The 17,924-nt window shown below is 37.2% G+C and overlaps 1 protein-coding gene across 1 annotated transcript in view; it reads left to right on the forward strand.

The window, feature by feature from the left end:
• sec31b (SEC31 homolog B, COPII coat complex component) overlaps window positions 1–17,924 on the forward strand; it is a 95,654-nt gene that overhangs the window by 7,168 nt on the left and 70,562 nt on the right. Inside the window, exons 4-9 of the mRNA XM_059946344.1 lie at window positions 1,387–1,573; window positions 2,798–2,893; window positions 9,214–9,354; window positions 10,359–10,501; window positions 11,616–11,715; window positions 11,923–12,084. Of these exons, the coding sequence (XP_059802327.1) occupies window positions 1,387–1,573; window positions 2,798–2,893; window positions 9,214–9,354; window positions 10,359–10,501; window positions 11,616–11,715; window positions 11,923–12,084 (829 nt within the window). The remainder of the gene's footprint in view (window positions 1–1,386; window positions 1,574–2,797; window positions 2,894–9,213; window positions 9,355–10,358; window positions 10,502–11,615; window positions 11,716–11,922; window positions 12,085–17,924) is intronic.

A 17,924-nucleotide genomic window follows, 5' to 3' on the forward strand; every position in this document is an offset into this window, starting at 1 on the left:
TATCACCTTTGCCACTAACTTCCACCCCACTCTCAAATTCATGTGGTCCATTTCCAGAACCACTCTTTTTGACTCCAACTCAGAGGGCAAAGTACCCATTGACTCCTACAGCTACCTTGACTACAACTCATCCTACCCTATTATCTTGTAAGGCTGCCATTCCTGTCTCCCGGTTTCTCTATGTCTGCTGCATCTGCTCTCAAGATGAGGCCTTCCACTACAGAATGTCTGAAATACTGACCTTTTTCAGGAAATGGAGGTTCCTGTTTACTGTGATTCATGAAGCCCTTTCTGATCTCTGTTTTTTGGACTTCTGCTCTCTCCCCACCTCCCTCCAATTGGAACAGAGATAGAGTTCCACTTCTCCTCACCTCTCACCCCCATTAGCCATTGTGTCCAGCTCGTCATCCTCAGTGATTTCCACAACAGCATTGTTATCCCACTACCAGCTTCATCCCTTCCCAACCTCTTTCTGCTTTCAGTAGGGCTACACCTTCCACCATTCCATAGTCCACTTATCCCTCCCTTACCCCTGGCATATTCCTGTATAATTCCACGAGTTGTAATGCTTATTCTTATACCTCCCTCCTCTCTTTCATCTGGGGATGTTAAACTGCCCTTCCAGGTGAGACAAAGATTCACATTAACCTCTTTCAGCTTCATTTACTGCAGATAGTCTCCCAGTGTGGCCTCCTACATCAGCGACACCAAGCACAGACTGGAAACCAATTTGCAGAGCAGCTGCATTCATCTTGAGCTCTCATTTGAAGGCCATTTCAATTCCTGTTTTCATTTCCATGCTGAACTGTCCATGCTCAGCTTTTTCCACTGAGTGAGACCCAACACAAACTAGATGAACAATAACCTATATTCCTCTATAGTGTCTTTAACCCAATAGCATGAACATTGAGTTTCCCAGTTTTAGGTAACCAATATCTCTGGTGTGCTTTCCCCCCTTTTCCCACCCTCCCTCTCTCCTCCTCTCCTTCTCCCTTATCATCACTACTCTCCATGTCTCCCCCAGCCCCCACCATCTTTTCCTCCCTCCTTCCCCTTCCTTGTTGTTTCATTGGCTTCTTTTCACCACCTCCCCTCTCTTTATACTGACCATCTGTCCTCTCTACGTATACAGGGTCCTGATCCATAACATTGAGTTTCTGCCCGTGTACTCTTCTGCAAATGTTGCTCAGCCCATCGAGTTTCTCCAGCAGATTATTTGTTCGAGGAGCTCTCATTATGTAGCATAATTTTGAGGAAATAATAGAATCACTAGCATTATTCTGTATAACTTCAGCAGAACAAAAGTGGCAAGATGATTTGAGGATTCGTGTAGTTTAAAAGTTTTCTTGGGGTGTACAAAGAAATTGTATGTGGTAAATGTTACAGATTTCACAAACTTATTTGGAGCAACCATGGTACAAGTTCTGATGGAGTTATAGCAGCTGGAGGGGACACTGGGACCATCACCCTTTATAGCGCAGAACATATTCTTACAGCTGGGAACGATCCCATCATTGGCCAGAGTTCGAAACATGGGGGCCCTGTCCGAGGGTTGGATTTTAACCCCTTTCAGGTATTGAAACTGTGGTATTGCTTACATTTAAAAGTACCTTCACCAGTGAATAATATATAGTATTACTTGCCGCTATGTTTCTCATTTTACAAAACAGCAGGAAACTTGTCATTTTTTTTGCAAAGTAATTAACATGTGGGCATCTATTGTGCTTTTTTTAAAATCATGAATTGATTACAAAAGTATACTGTAACAAAAATTCCATCTATATTATCCAAAGGGTCTTCAGTTTTCAATTGGGCTGCCTGGTTTTTCTGTTAGGAGGGTAATACCAACTTGTAAGGGTGGGGGGGGGGGCAGAGATACAAGATACATACTTCCAAAAGTTGGTAGATGCCTCCAGCATTCCTCCTCCTGTATTCAGTATGACTTGGTGGATAATAGTTCAAGGCATATTGTTAAGAATAGTAAAAAATTATTGATTCTTTATTCATTAGTGCTCAATGCAGTTTGTGGGAAATGTGATATCACTTAAATTGTGCTGATGGTATCTTTAGATGGGAGTCTGTTCAAGCAGTTTTAACCTGTACAGAATGATCTGGTATTATATTTTTCGACACAATCCCAAATATCCTCAATCTAACTCGGGAGTTTTGAATGAACTGTTTATTCTGCTATACAAACATGGCAGAGAATTGAGATATGATTTTGAAGAGGTTCAATTGTCTAAAGAAAACTTGTATTCTAATAATAAACAGCAGCATGGTTTCGGGAGGCAGTGAAACACTGCACCGTACTTATCCAAGTTAACTGGAGTGCTTGTTAGGTTAATTGATACTTCTGCAATATGACATGACTTTTAGCAGTGATGTGGATAATGCAATTTGAATTTAGCAAAGACCTTCATGAAAGGGGAAAAAATGTAGCAAAGATACGGCCAATAAAGATGCTCCAGAAGTGTTCCCTACGTCTATTTAGATTTTGATATTTCAGTCCTGATTAGATCACTCTGAATGTAGACAGAATGTATTGACATTAGAAGGGCTTAATTTGAAAGGATAGGTTGTGCATAGCCCAAGTTATATCACTTTTTGTGATATAACTTATATCATTTGTTCTGTAGGACATTAAGGTATACAGATGGCTAAAAATCAATAAAAATCTGGTATAATTAAATATCAGACCAGACACCGGGGGTGAGAGTGGTTACAGCATGCTTTAACCTTGTTGTTGTGTTATGAAATGTTGGGTTTGACCTTTGAATTATTATTTTGTTTTTCTTAGAGCAACCTCATTGCTTCTGGAGCTAATGATTCTGAGATATATATTTGGGATTTAAATAACTTCAGTACACCAATGACACCAGGAGCAAAATCACAGGTATGTTGTAATTATCGACATTGATGTATACTGCACGTCGTATTTGCGTCTCTGTTAGTTGTAAAGATAATTGCTAGGCAGAAATTCCCTGGTTCATAGGAGGGAGGCCAACTCCTGATCATTAGTCGTGATACTTTAGCCTCCTTATTTGAGTATATAGACAACACCATTAGAATAGCAATCTTAACTGATACCCTACTTTTAATATTGTGAATGAATTTTTATATACATTGAAATATGTTTAAATTGTCCTTGATATCAGTACTTGAACCTCAATAAATAGAAACTGCAGTATTTTTCCAAACTCTATATTTGGACACCCCATAAAAACATTTACTTAATCTTTTATGGCAATGAGAATAACACAACTCTTTTGCTCTCTTTTTTCCTATCTAACCATATACAGCAAAGAGAGGTAAGGTTTGAATTGAGAATTCTGCTGTTTGTAATATAAGGATCTGCATAATTAACTCGGCAGAATCTCTCTTTTTATGTGCTTCTTTGTCTATTCTCTTTTCCTTTAGTCTGTGTCTTTTTTTTACAATGTAATGTGGCTTTAAGTACAGTATCATCTATATTTCTTTTCTGTTAGTCATAATGGGTGTGTAGCTCCCTCTGCATAAAGGCCTTGTGAATTTACTCTCTTCTCAACATCAAATGAATGTGGGTCATGCTGACAACACACACAAAGTGCTGGAGGAACTCAGCAGGCCAGGCAGCATCTATGGAAAAAAGTACAGTTGAAGTTTCAGGCTGAGACCCTTCATCAATCCTGTAATCCTGATGAAGAGTCTTTTCCCGAAACGTCGACTGTACTCTTTTCCATAGATGCTGCTTGGTCTGTTAAGTTCCTCCAGCATTTTGTGTGTGGTGCTTGGCTTTCCAGCATCTGCAGAATTTCTCTTGTTTGTGGTGGGTCACCCTGAGGTGTGTTTATTACCTTGAGTGCATGTGCCTTTTGCTGCTTGGTTCTGGTGATCTGTAGGACTAGGTAGTTTGATTTAGTGGCATAACATGAATTAGCAGATACAAAGTTTACATTGTGCTTTTGACAATCCTGGTAAGAGGATCTAAGATGATCCTGGTGATCCAAGATGGCGGCGTGATGCAGCTTGCAGTGGCCACTCTGGAGCTGATATGTTATTTGTTAAGCGGGGTGCCGTACGCAATCCTAATCTGATGAAAAACGGACATGGGAGCACAAAGGAACATCTGGAAATCTCCAGGAAGGCCCTCTTCATTGCTGCTGCTGCTGTGAGGTCCGGGTCTCTGCTGAGAAGAACAGGCCCCCGGTCTTCGGGGTCGCATTGCCGATGGCAGTTTGTGGGGGCGTCTTAATACACTTGGCAGAGGATGGTGCTCGGAGAAGCTGTGCCAGAGGGGATGGTCGGAGGCTCAGATGTTCGATGGACTCGGAGTCCACTGCGGTCAGGGAGCTTTCAGTGTGTGCTGTGTCTGCAAGGCTGAGTTCGACGGAGCTTTCGCTGTGTCTGTGAGGCTGAGTCAGGCAGCACCGTGGAAGTCCATAGCAGGGGTTTTCCCCTCTGCCGCCTGCGTGGGATGATGAGTCTGTCGGGACCCTGAGGACTTGTGGAACCTGTGTGGTGGTTTCTTTCGAACTTACAGTCTTTTAACATCTTTGGACTATTTTTACTGTGCCCATGGTCTTTTTTTTAATCAATTATGCTGTGATTTGCACTGTTGTAACCATGTGGTTTTGTGCAGGTCTTGTAGCTTTAGTTTTTGGTCTTGTTTTGTCTGGTGGATTTGGAGCTCCTTTCTGGGAAACACGCTAAGATGACAGCATGATATTAATATGCAGCAGCCTCTCCGGACTCTGGATTGGGGATTGCCAAATGTTATGTGGATTTTCTAGTGTAGTCTGTTTTGTCATGTGCTTTTGTGATATCATTCTGGAGGGAAGTTGTCTCATTTTTTTAACTGCATTGCTTTTGTGGTTTCTAAATGACAATAAACTGAATCTGAATCTGAGGAGGCTCATACCTTTTTTAATGTGCAACCTTAAGACATAAGATCAGATTTAGGCCATTTGGCCTATTGAATTGGCTTCATCATTTAATCATGACTGATTTATATAGTTACCTTACCTCACCTCCCAACCATTCATTAATTTTCTGGCTTATATATGTCCATGAATTCTCCGTGTCATTGATGGACACGCATTCGTTGGTTTATGGCCATAGAAGGAACATTTATGTTGACAACCGTACAAATCTATTAACTACTTCACATTAAACTTTGCACTATATTCAATATGTGTATCTCCACTGTAATCTCCATTATCTCTCTTCTCTTTAACATTTTTCTTCCTATCTCTGGTTGCTGAAGTTTTTGTTTCCATCTCATTGCCCTTTAGTTCACATGGACCTGTTTCCAATCTGAATGTTTTCTGGTATCTATGATGCTATTTTGTGAGTACTAGTTCTGTTTGCAAATCTCTGCTCATCTTTCATTAGGGTTTCTCTCATTTCATCCATCGTTCATCTCTGTTCATCCATTGTTCTCAGTTAGATATCAACTAGATTTGCATAAAGTTCACACAATTTTTGAAACCATTTATAAGAGTATTAATGTTATTTAATGTGTATATTTTGTGCACATTGGAGCAAAGATGTTCCTTGTTGGTACCAGAAGTTAAAATTTAAATCCATTGCTGTTGTACATATGGAATATATGGATATAATGTAGTCTCAAATTATTAGTAGAAATTTATGGTATAAAATGATAAAAATTACATTAAAATTGGAGAGCCAGTTACAAATGGTATTGAAAGAAGTACACAGAACATGGGTGTATAAAGGTAGGTAATACGTAATAGCTGTGTTACATTATACTTCAAAAGACAGCATTTCTGTGAAGATGGTTGTTGATAGAATACAGCCATATGAGCAAGAAAACAGAATCAGATGCAGGTAAAAGTAATCTTTTCTTTTTCAATATTTTTATTAATTTTCACATAGAAGAATACAGAGTACATGAGGGTATATATTATGAATCAGAAAAAGATAGAGTAGTACCTAATACATTATATTTAAATCACACTTGCAATCATAGTACCGTATATTCATAATTAATCATGTACAATAATTAAATTGTAATTTGAATTGTAATAATTTTATTATAAAAAAATCTAAACCCAGTATCAAAGTCAAAACTGTTTGGTAAAGAAAGAAAGACAGGAAAAAATCCTTATCACATAGTGATTTATGTTATTAGCCAACATCTGTACTTTAACATCAAATCAAAGGTTTGAAAAGTAGTTCAAAAATGGTTCCCACTATGTTTGAAAGTCTTGGTTAGAATCAGAAATTGAACAACGGATCTTCTATAAATTTAAGCTGACATAACGCCACGTAACCATTGAGCATGAGTAGGCGGAGCAACATCCTTCCATTTAAGCAACACTGCCCTCCTAGCTATAAGAGAAATAAAAGCCAATATATGCAAATCAGATGTCTCCAAAGTTATGCCTTTTTCTACAACAATACTGAACAAGGTAGTCAAAGGGTTAGAAAAGTAATCTTGAAAATCTAACTCATAGATTAACTTCAGCGAAAATATCCCTAAGAGATTGAGGTTGGTGAAACGAATGCGTAGGATGTCTAATCTAAAATATGTTTATGTACATACAACCAAATTCACATTGGCATTGTGGGATAATGTACAGGGAGTCAAGACACCTCACTCATGAAAATGCAATTTTACACAAATTCTCCTATACATTGGTAAAGGATTTTTGAAGGTAATGATGTTTCATGATATTCAATCATGACTATATACAGTATATTGAATTAGTTTAATGATGGGTACTGTTTAGGAAGTTACCAACTAAAATGAAGGAATTACAGTAATTCTGGCACTATAGAATGTAGATGGATATAATATGGGTTGTTAGAGAAAATTGACATTTCAAACTTGCTGACAGTTCTCAGGGATGGAGCCCTGTTGACTGCCTGTATACAACTTTCCTGTCAGGAATGCACTTCAATCCAGACTGATGAGATAGAGTGTTGGATGTTGGCTCAAATTACTTTATACCACATCAATGACAGTTTGAAGTATACAGACTAGAAGATCCTAAATTGTTAGTTTACTTCAACTGGCTTTTTTTAGTTGTGTTTCTTAAACTAATACCAGTTCCTTGGTGTAGGAGTTTATTTCTGATTGCTGCTCAGTAAATTTTAATGGAAATTGTGTCAATATTTACTGAGGACATATAGGCTGTTCTGTATGCCTTCATATTTGATACTCAACAGCTTGTATTTGGAAATTGTTTTATACTCATTTACTAGGAGTTTTTTTTAATGAGAAATTAGATAATTATATTTTAAGTGCAAATCCAGATTAATTAAGACACAACTTGGCTAAATTTTCTTTCTGGATTTCTGCCCACTGATTATCACTGTTAATGAGAATAGAAATCATATCTCCTGAGCTTAGATTTGAACTGTTCGGCATTTGACCACACCAGCCTCTGTTTCTTGATGATATCCAGGGAAGAAAGCATGAAAACATTCTGATCGCCAACTTTGACAAGTTACATCTTGATAAACATAAGTGCAGTGTTTTTAAACAAAAATATATAGTAATCTATACCAAAATTAATTTGTAGGAAAAAGAGATTAGAGAAAATGGAAATGGATTATTATATTTTCAGTAAATAATAAAATGATAAAGCACAAAATGGGGGCAGGTGTATCAATGGGTACTCTTATCCTCTCTTGTCTGTGTAAAATAATGTCAACCAATTTTTCCTCTTTTCTGTTGTTTCCTTCCCTTTATTTCCTTATAAACGATGCCATTGAATGACCTGCCATTATTTCAAGTTGTGGATGTGTGGTGATGTGATTGACAGATTGAATTGTGATGTGAACGAAGAGTCAACTTTTGAGTTTATTTGTCACAGGATGTAAATGTTGTTGGCAAGACTGACATTTATTTATTTCAATCTGTCCCAAATTTGCCCGTGAATTGGGTGGTTTGCCAAGCCATTTCATAGTTCAGTAATTTAACCACATGGCTGTATGTAACGCCAGTCGGTAAATGCACAATGCAAGAGGAAGCAAAATTTCTGTCTCCTTCACCAAGAAGTTGTCTCATAATCAACTTCCTAGCCTTTTGCTTCATCCCTCTCCCTCCAAGTTTCACCTGTCGCCTGGTGTTTCTCTCTCCCCTCCAGCCACCTTTCAAATCTACTCCTCAGCTTTTTTCTCCAGTCCTGCCGAAGGGTTTCGGCCCGAAACGTCAACTGTACTTTTCTCCGTAGATGCTGCCTGGCCTGCTGAGTTCCTCCAGCATTTTGTGTCTGTTGCTAAAATTTTTGCCTCTCATGTTTCATTTTTGATAAATATATTCCAGTTAATTGAGAAGTTTTCAGTTTAAACTGTGCATAACTAAGATCGAAGGCAGGTTTGTTCCATCAATTATTTGCTCATTGATGCTCTTTTTTGGACTATTGAAGATGTAAATGAAGCTAAATTCTTTTTTGATTTCATGTTTTGCTGATCCTTCAAACTGAGTTATGTTTCTCTTTAATCTTATTCTCCCATGATTGAGATGGATAAACTTGCTATCACTCTATATTTCAATGTGAATCTAAGCTAGATGACCATGTTAAATCTTAATTGAAAGTCTGTGCCATGTTTGGTCAGTTCTTTTATTTTTTCCTCTGCACTTAAGCCTTTGTTGCACTTGTAGTTCTTCCTCTCACCAAATAAAGCCAGACTAAGCCTAAAGATGCAAAGATCCTTTTAAATTTTGAAGTTACTGTCTTGTTCAAGACTTATTTATAGATAAAAATAGAAAATGCTGGAACAGAGATGTTCTGATAAAAGGCCATCAATTTTTGGCCAAAGCAGCAATAATATTGCTATTTTCTGCAAAGATCCTGCCCCACCAGTTGGATGTTTTTGGCATTTTCTGTTTTTAATCCTTGAATTCAATTATCCTTGCAATGCCGTAAATCTTGTGTTCATGAGCTTTACCACTGTTGAATATAACTTAATACAAGCTTTTACTCATCCCTGCATCCCCATAACCCTTGGTGTCTGTCTACAATTTGTGAAATGCTGTGGGGAATTTCTATTGTTAAATATGGTATTTAAATGGAAGCTGTAATTTATTTTGTAATTTCTCTCATTTGATTCTGTGGATATGTTGGTCCTTGGTGAACTTTTGTTTCAGGCTGTTTGAGGTCTGTGGCACAGTTAGTGAAATCACATGTTGTATTTTGACATCATAGACATTTGCACTGAAGGTTTTTTTTTTCTTTTTCAATCGGACCTTTTGAATTCATGCAGCCTTCTGAAGACGTTAGCTGTGTGGCCTGGAATCGACAAGTGCAGCATATCTTGGCTTCTGCTCATCCAAGTGGCAGAGCTGTGGTGTGGGATCTGAGAAAGAATGAACCTATCATCAAAGTTAGTGATCACAGCAATAGGGTGAGTGCATTGGTTCAAATCCCAAAGGTATCTTTTGTTGCTAGGGGCTTTTGTGTCTGGTGGGTGAAAGTAAGATTGTATTTAGTACCTAATCATAGAGAAATTAATTAGCAACTAATGACTCTGTAGGAAGCTGCCTGCTAGCAGTATTTTTGTGAGGCATCAAAACCCAGGGTATTCTGGAATATTCTGAGCTGAGCCAGGGTAGGGGGAAATAAGCCATATGTAGCTATTCTGCTTTATTCCAGCCATAGTGCCACATAATGGGCCATGCTAGTTTGAATGGGTTGCTGAGCTTTATTAAATTTGTCACAGGGGTTTTAAAAATTTCAATATATATACATTTATAACTAAGTCAATGCCAACTGATTTTGAATGTTTCTGATGATCAGACATTTAGAAACAGAGAACTGATAGCTCAAGCTGTCAAAGGTCAACAGGTTGATGTGGTCTCATATTATCCAGAATCCTTGATGCCATGTATTTCCCACTCTAGCTGGGGGGGACATGGAACCAAGGCCTCGTGGGGAGCTGTGCTGCAATGGAGAGTAAGTGTGGATGGTGGGTCAGATCAGGTATGATCCAACTAACACTTAAATGTTCATCACTTGTAAAAAGGGCATCTGTTTTCAAAAACAGTAGGTTAGTTCTTAGTTCACTCACTGGTTCTAATGAGCCTTAGTAGGAGAATGTCTTGCATCACTAGTATGGAAATAGATTTCATTAATATTACCCAGCTCCTTGTTGGTGCAAGCTACAGCCAAATGTGTTTTCAATTTAAGAATGATTCAACACACAAATGCCAGAAAAAATACTCTTGGTATTCCAGTCATTTGATTTTCCTGTGAGCTAACTGAGGCAGTGAAAAGATTTTTTGAACATAATTTGTGTTATTCTTGGTCACATTAATTTTGTGAAATCAGATTATCTCAGATCTTTTATCAAATGACCACTGAAATTTGCCCAGGTTAAGTAACCAACATGGTTTTGTTTGTCTTTCATAGATGCGATGTTCTGGAATGGCTTGGAACCCTGAAGTTGCCACTCAACTAGTTCTTGCATCTGAAGATGATCGTATGCCTGTGCTGCAAATATGGGACTTGCGGTTTGCAACTTCCCCTCTCAAAGTTCTAGAGAATCACACCAGGTACTGAAATCTCGATTGGGGATAGTGTTGCAATTGCAAACCTGCTGCCTTTAGGCAACAAAAGGGTGTGGTGGATAAGGAGATAGGAAATTTTGTCATCCATATTTTCAGTGGTAAGTTGCTTGCAATCTTTAAATTTGACTTTTCCCCTCTGGAAAGTTATGTTCACAGTTATTAACTAATAATTAAAATTTTCTTTCTTTTTTGTAGCTGTTCTGTTTCCTCATTCTGCCTATATATATTTAACTTTTCCTCAGCTTTTGAATCACACTCATTCTCTCCCTAGTCTTGTATATGATCTATCAAACCCTCTTATTCTACTTTAAAATTCTCCTTCCTTGTGCTACCTATATAATTATCTCGGGTGCTTACCTTTACCCTGAATATAAAGGTAGACACCAAAAAGTGTTATAGAACGTATTAAGCATCTGAAATTAACAAGATTCCTGTAAAGCAGGAACTGAGCTGCTTTAGCGCCTTGGAGTCTAATAATTGTGTTGCAAAATTTGAAAATAGTACTCTGTTAGCTGGAAGCCACCATATCGACAAAGCAGTAACATTTTTGACTGATTTGATTGGAATATATGCTTGGTTACAAGACCAATTTGCCAGCTAGAGAGTTGCTAAACTTTGAGCTAATTATAAGACCATAAGGCATTGGAGCAGAATTAGGCCAATCAGCCCATCGAGTCTGCTCTGTCATTCCATCATGGCTGATTATGGTGTAAGTGTGTGTAAAACAAAACATTCATTGGGAATATAAGGCACTGGACTGGGAAATTCTGTGTTCATTCTGATATTTTTAAAATTTTGTCAGAAGTAGTATGTCTGAAAATGACAGTAATCTTCAATTTGGTGGTATTATTTTAAGATTTCCTGTGGCTTTTTTTCTGCTCTGTGCTCATACCTACGTTTTAAAAATGATGCTTCAGGCTCTTCTTGTTCAAGCTGTCCTCCTTTCACCACAACCCTATCAGTGTAACTCTGATGCTTCAAACTAGATTCAACTCAATGAGGAATCATGGAAAATTAAACTGAATCTTATGGTCTAATGTTTCTTTATTTTTAAGTACAGCTTTTGCATGATTTTCTGATAGTTTCCATTTTATCATAGAGGTATTCTATCCATATCGTGGTGTCAAGCTGATGCAGAGTTGCTCCTTAGCAGTGCAAAAGATAATAGGATCTTGTGCTGGAATCCTAATAGTGGAGAGGTGAGTGACTGTCGTTTATAGTTAGTACAACAATGCAAAAGTGCTAATATTTTTTAGATGATATAAAGAACTAACTGTTATGTAAGCCATGGTGGTTGATCTGTTAATGGGAGCAAATTATACTAACTGCTTCAACTATCAATACATTAATGAACGGTTTTGCTAACCTTTGTGACGTGATTTGATGTTTCTGTGGATTGATTTCAGGTAGTCTATGAGCTTCCAACAAGCACTCAATGGTGCTTCGATGTCCAGTGGTGCCCTCGTAATCCTGCAGTTCTGTCAGCTGCTTCCTTTGATGGCCACATCAGTATTTACTCTGTAATGGGAGGGAGTCTTGAAGCACAGAATCAAGACCATGTTGACAAGGTGGGTGAATTTCTCTGTAGTCAGATAGTGTAGTACATAATTAAGGGATATAATTGGAGAGCTTAAGAAATCAAGTGCAGGATACAGAGGATTTAGGAATTGTACTTGCATTAACTTTCATCAAAAATAACTGAAATCTTATTCTTCCTTTTTATTATAATGGATTATGCATGATTTCTTAAGGGAACATGGATGCAAATTTCTCAATTGCTCCTTGCTAATGCATTTCCTATAAATATGTGGGTGTGGCGACCCACTTTCTGTGCAGGCGAACCGGCTCACAAATAGCCAGTGCACAGGAAGAGACTTTGGTAATGCACCTCTGATGTCATTTCCACCCGGAGAGGGCGAACGCTAGGGATTAAATGCCAGCGCCGCGAAGTTTGAATAAACTAGTCTCGAGACGACTTACTGACTGCGTGTCGTTATTTCAGCACTGTGTGTAGCACATCGCTACATCTGATTGTTTTCTCACCACACCCTGCTATTTGCCCCACATTGTTCCTCATCCTCCCCATTCCTCTCCATTTTCAGTAAGTTTCTTGTTAAATTTGAGTTCTCTCCAGCTTTAAAGCAGGAACATGTCTTTGATGTTCTCTTTGATCTACTAGCAAACCTCATGGTTTATACCAGGGGTGGGCAAACTTTTTGACGAGGGCCACAAAGGGTTTTAAAATTTGACAGGGGGACCGGACCAGGAGCAGATGGACGGAGTGTTTTGGTAATACATCTCAAAAGAGAAAATAAAATATCATGGGATATGTAGAAAACGTGCTTTTATTTCAATTGAAAATGAACAAATGCATTACAACAAAATGTCTGTCTTTGAAGTCCCATGGTATTTAGCTATTTATTGAAATGACTTTTAAAACACTGAAAATTAAATGAATAAAATACAGTTTTTTTAAATAGTAACAGTTATTATTTTAAAGCACTGAAAATTCTGTTATCTTTCAAGATATTATCATCATCACTCTCCTCCTGAATGTCTTTATTTCAAAAACGGTAGGAGATGCAGGTCTACTTGTCCTGCTCCTTCTTATTCAATTGTCCCCTATGCCAAAACTCAACAACGACCCGCACAATGACAGAACAGTGAGAGCGCGCCAATATTTGCGGAGCGCATTATTTGATCTGGAGCGCATTTTTTATTTTGAGAACGTACGTGCACCTGCGCACTACTCATGTCCATCACTTAACAGAAATGACGTAACATGTAAGGCTTATTGAAAAAAATATTTTCAAATGCATTTTTTACATAACACAACGAAGCAACTTATTTTTAATTTCAGTGGGAACAGTGTTGTTGGTCTCCCTTTTTAGCCAGCGCATCAAAGTCTGGATTTAGTTTTGTTGTGGCGATTCTCAGGATGGATCTGAGGTGTTGGTCAGTTAACTTGGATCTGTGGCTGGCTTTGTTGATGTTCATGACGCTGAATGCCTGTTCACACAAATAGGTTGAGCCGAACAAAGAGTAAAGCGCAAATGTGGAGTAATACGCTGCACCTCAACAAAGGTCAATGTGTAGCGGTGTGCTACATGCAGCGCTAAAATTACGACATGGAGTCGGTAACTGCAGTTGAAGAAAAAAACTTTATTCGAAATCCCCAGCCTCACTTTTAAGCCTCCCTCAACCTGCCCCCCTGTGCAGAGGCTCCAAAGCTCTGTGCTCGCAAATCCCCGCAGGCTATCTCCCTTAGCCGGAACGCTGGCTAATTGTGAGCCAGTTCGGATGTGCCAGGAAATGGGTTGCCACAAATGTATATAGAGTGCGTCATCTATTGGGAAAACGCCAGAATTGCGGGGAAAAAACGTTAACAAGGTTTATTAATATAATTTCATCAAGTTCTGCAGGCCGGATTAAAAAGCTTAACGGGCCACAGTTTGCCCATGCCTGGTTTATACTGTTGATTAATGCAATTGCTCAACTCTGCAAAATTCTTAATATCCCTCATTTGGCATTCATATTTTTGACTGATTGTATGATATTGACTGCCATAAGGAGCTGTGATTGTTTATAGCTCTGAACATTGTGTTGATAATTCATTGGCATTTCAAAATCCATACAAATGGGGGAGACGAGTGGGCTATTTGGTTCTTAAAGCTTGCTCTGCTCTTCAGTAAGCTCCAAACTCCTGCAGATCCCCAGTAGCCTTTTGCTTCCTTGCTTATCAAGAATCTATTTTCACTGTCTTCCACAACCCTTTAAGGATAAGGCATCCAACTCCTTCTAGGAATCAGTCCAATAAGCCGCCTCTGGACTGCTTCCAATACATTTACATCAGCCTTTAACTAAAGAGAGCAAGACTGTACTCAGTACTTGCAATATGGTCTCACCTATAATTGAAGCAAAACTTCTCAACTGAGATATCAAATCTCTTACCAATAAACAATATTATTCTGGGGGGTGGAGTTTCAAGATGGCGATGTAAACATCTGCCTTTTAGGCGCTCTTCATTTTTTTCAACTATAATCACCCTTTAATCAAATCTTTTCGAACTTAATCATATGAGTTGCTACTTCTGATTAACTTTTTTTTTTCCTAAAACAATATTTGATCTAATCTTGTCAAACTTAAAATGGCTACAAGCAAGAAATTGTCTAAGGATCCTTTTCCCGTCGACATAATTTCTAATCTTCTGGATGCTAAACTTGCGGGTTTGGAAGGCAGATTAGAAGGTAAATTGGGAAGTAGACTGACAAGTTTGGAAAATAAGCTTACCATGAAAATATCTGAACTTGAAGAAGTTGATAGATCGCTTGAAACTAAGCTTCAATCGCAGGCATCAGATATTCAGCGGCATGAAGATAAGATCAAGACTCTTGAAAAATCAATTTGTGAAAAAGTACGTACAATTGAAGCGCTGGAGAAGAAGATAGTCGACTGCTAAAACTATGGATCAGTATAAGTTTAAAATTACTGATCTCGAAAACCGATCTCGTAGACAGAATTTGCGTATCATCGGATTTCCCGAAAAAGTTGAGTCCGGTGATTTAACTGAATTTTTCTCTAAATTATTGTGGGAAATTTTCGGTGATGAAGGTTTGCATACTAAACCTGTTATCGACCGCGCTCACAGAGTTGCGAGATTTTTGGCTGTGTATGGTAAACCACGAGCGGTGATTGTTTGCCTTCATTATCCTCGGGAGAAAGAGCTTTTAATTCGATTAGCTCTCTTACAACACCAACACATTTCAAATTGTTGAAGATTATTCATACGAAGTAATGAGAGCGAGAATCGCTTTTAAACCAGTGATGGCAGAGATTCACTCGATTGGACTTAAACAAGCTTTAATGTATCCAGCGAAGCTTAGAATTACGCTGAACGACAATAGTCAGCAATTTTTCAACACTCCGGAAGAAGCGAAGAAATTTGTTGAAGAATATCGATCTTCTAGTGCAACTTGAACTATGTGTTATATTGAAGATTTTTCGGAGAGAGGATGCCATCTCATTTTAAGTTTTAACCTATGAAGCTGGGTTACAACTTCTTATTCTGATCTACGGGTCTGGTTCTTTTTTTTTACTAACATCATTGTTTATAGATGCTGTTTTAATTTTTATAATACCTTTTTTTAATTTTTTTTTCTGTTTCGGATATACACGTTTATATTTTGTAATAATGATTTACTTTTTTTTCAAGATGTCGTTTCTTTTTCCCATAAGACTTTGCTTTCTGTAAGCGTTTATTTGTTTGCCTGTACTTAGAAATGGGAAGAATGTTTTGAATTTTTTAGTCTTTTTTTTATGTATTGTAGTGTCTATTAAATCTTTCTTTTAATCCTATTTTGATAACTTTTTTATTAAATTTTTTTAATAGATTGCTGAACTTACATTTATATTTTGTAATAATGGCTTTTTCAAAATGTCGTTTCTTCTTCCCATAAGTCTTTGCTTTTGAAACGTCATCTTTCTTGTATTTGAACATGGAATTTTTTTTTAAAGGTATATTACACTTTCAAACTTTAATGTTTATACTTTTTTTTATTAATGATTGTTTGTTTTATTATATTAGTTTTTTCATCCTGACTGATATATATTTTCTTTTTGCAACCCTATATTTAAATCTGGGTGTTACATAGTTTTTTTTAAATCTTTTTATGGAGCTGCCATCTTGAAATGGGGGTAATGTTAGTGTTAGATTATGCGCCTGCCGCTTGGTTTTCTTTCGAAGGGTGGGGGAGGGGGGAGGGATCTTTTTTCACGCTTTTGCTTTTTATTTTTTTGCTTTTAGTTTATGGGCCGACGTTAAATTATTAATATTGTTGAGGTGTCATGTTCTCCGGTTGCTCCTGAATCAATTTTCCTTCTTCCTGAATTATGGGTTATGTGTCTTTTTAACCTTTTATGATACACACAACTAATGTTGGCATGATGGATAAATCTATTAACTTTATCTCTTGGAATACTAATGGTTTAAATCATCCGATTAAACGTAAAAAAAATATTTAAAGTATTCCATAGATTGAACGCTAATATTATTTTTGTACAGGAGACCCATATTAGGAGGGAGGATAATCAACGTTTTTTTAGGTTCTGGAAGGGTCAACAATTTCACTCGAATTGTACCGCCAAAATTAGGGGTGTGTCTATTTTTATAGACCCCTCAATTTCGTTTACACATCATGAAATTATTTCTGATCCACAGGGCAGATTTTTGTTGATAACTGGTTCACTTTTTAATCAAAAAGTGGTTCTAGTTAATATTTATGCTCCAAACTTTGACTGCCCGGAATTTTTTAAACGTTTATTTACTTCCCTTCCTAATCTAAATGAATATATGTTGATAATGGGTGGAGATTTTAATTGTTGTTTGAATCCTTCGAGGATAGATCTAAACCTATTCGAACTCTTCCGAATAGATCAGCCTTACTTATTAATTCTTTTATGGCCGATTTGGGAATTACTGAAATATGGCGGTTTTTGAACCCTAAAGATAAAGAATTTTCATTTTTTTCACATGTATATCATAGTTATTCTAGAATTGATTATTTCCTTATTGATCATCGTTTATTAACAGATGTTACTGATTGTAAATATGATTCTATTGCCATTTCGGATCATGCACCTTTGAAGTTATCTATCAAGATCTCGGACTCTTCCATTAATACTAGATCTTGGAGACTCAACGCTACTTTGCTTCAAGATCCAGAATTTATTACCTTCATAAAACAACAAATTGACTTATTTTTTTCAACAAACTATACCGAAGAGATTGACAGAGGAATACTTTGGGACTCCTTCAAGGCTTTTATTCGTGGACAAATTATCTCATATTCCGTTGGTAAAAGAAAACAAAGATATTTAGATATAGCTTTATTGGTGGATAAAATTAAAGAAATTGATAAGATTTATTCCGTTACTCCTACCAAAGAACTTTATAAGAAGAGAGTTGAGCTTCAAATGGAACATAGCTTATTATTATCTTCTTCAATTGAGAATCAATTAATCAAGACTAGGGCTCAATTTTATATTCATAGTGATCGAACTGGTAAACTGTTAGCTAATCAATTAAAAGCTATTTCGACTAAGCGACAAATTATTAAAATTCGTAAACAAGACGGTAATTTAACTACTGATCATAAAGAAATCAATAACACTTTTCAAGATTTTTATAAATCTTTATATCAATCAGAATTTGATGGTGACCTGTCCATGATGGATAATTTTTTTAACAATTTGAATATCCCTGAACTGATAGATGAAGATCGTAGCTTGCTTGATGCTCCTTTATCTATGACCGAAATAAGAGAGGCTATCTCATCAATGAATTCAGGGAAAGCTCCTGGCCCTGATGGTTATATTGTAGAATTTTTAAAAACTTTTTCTTCTTTGCTTT

Source organism: Hypanus sabinus, chromosome 21 (genome assembly GCF_030144855.1).
Source record: "Hypanus sabinus isolate sHypSab1 chromosome 21, sHypSab1.hap1, whole genome shotgun sequence".
NCBI lineage: Eukaryota > Metazoa > Chordata > Chondrichthyes > Myliobatiformes > Dasyatidae > Hypanus > Hypanus sabinus.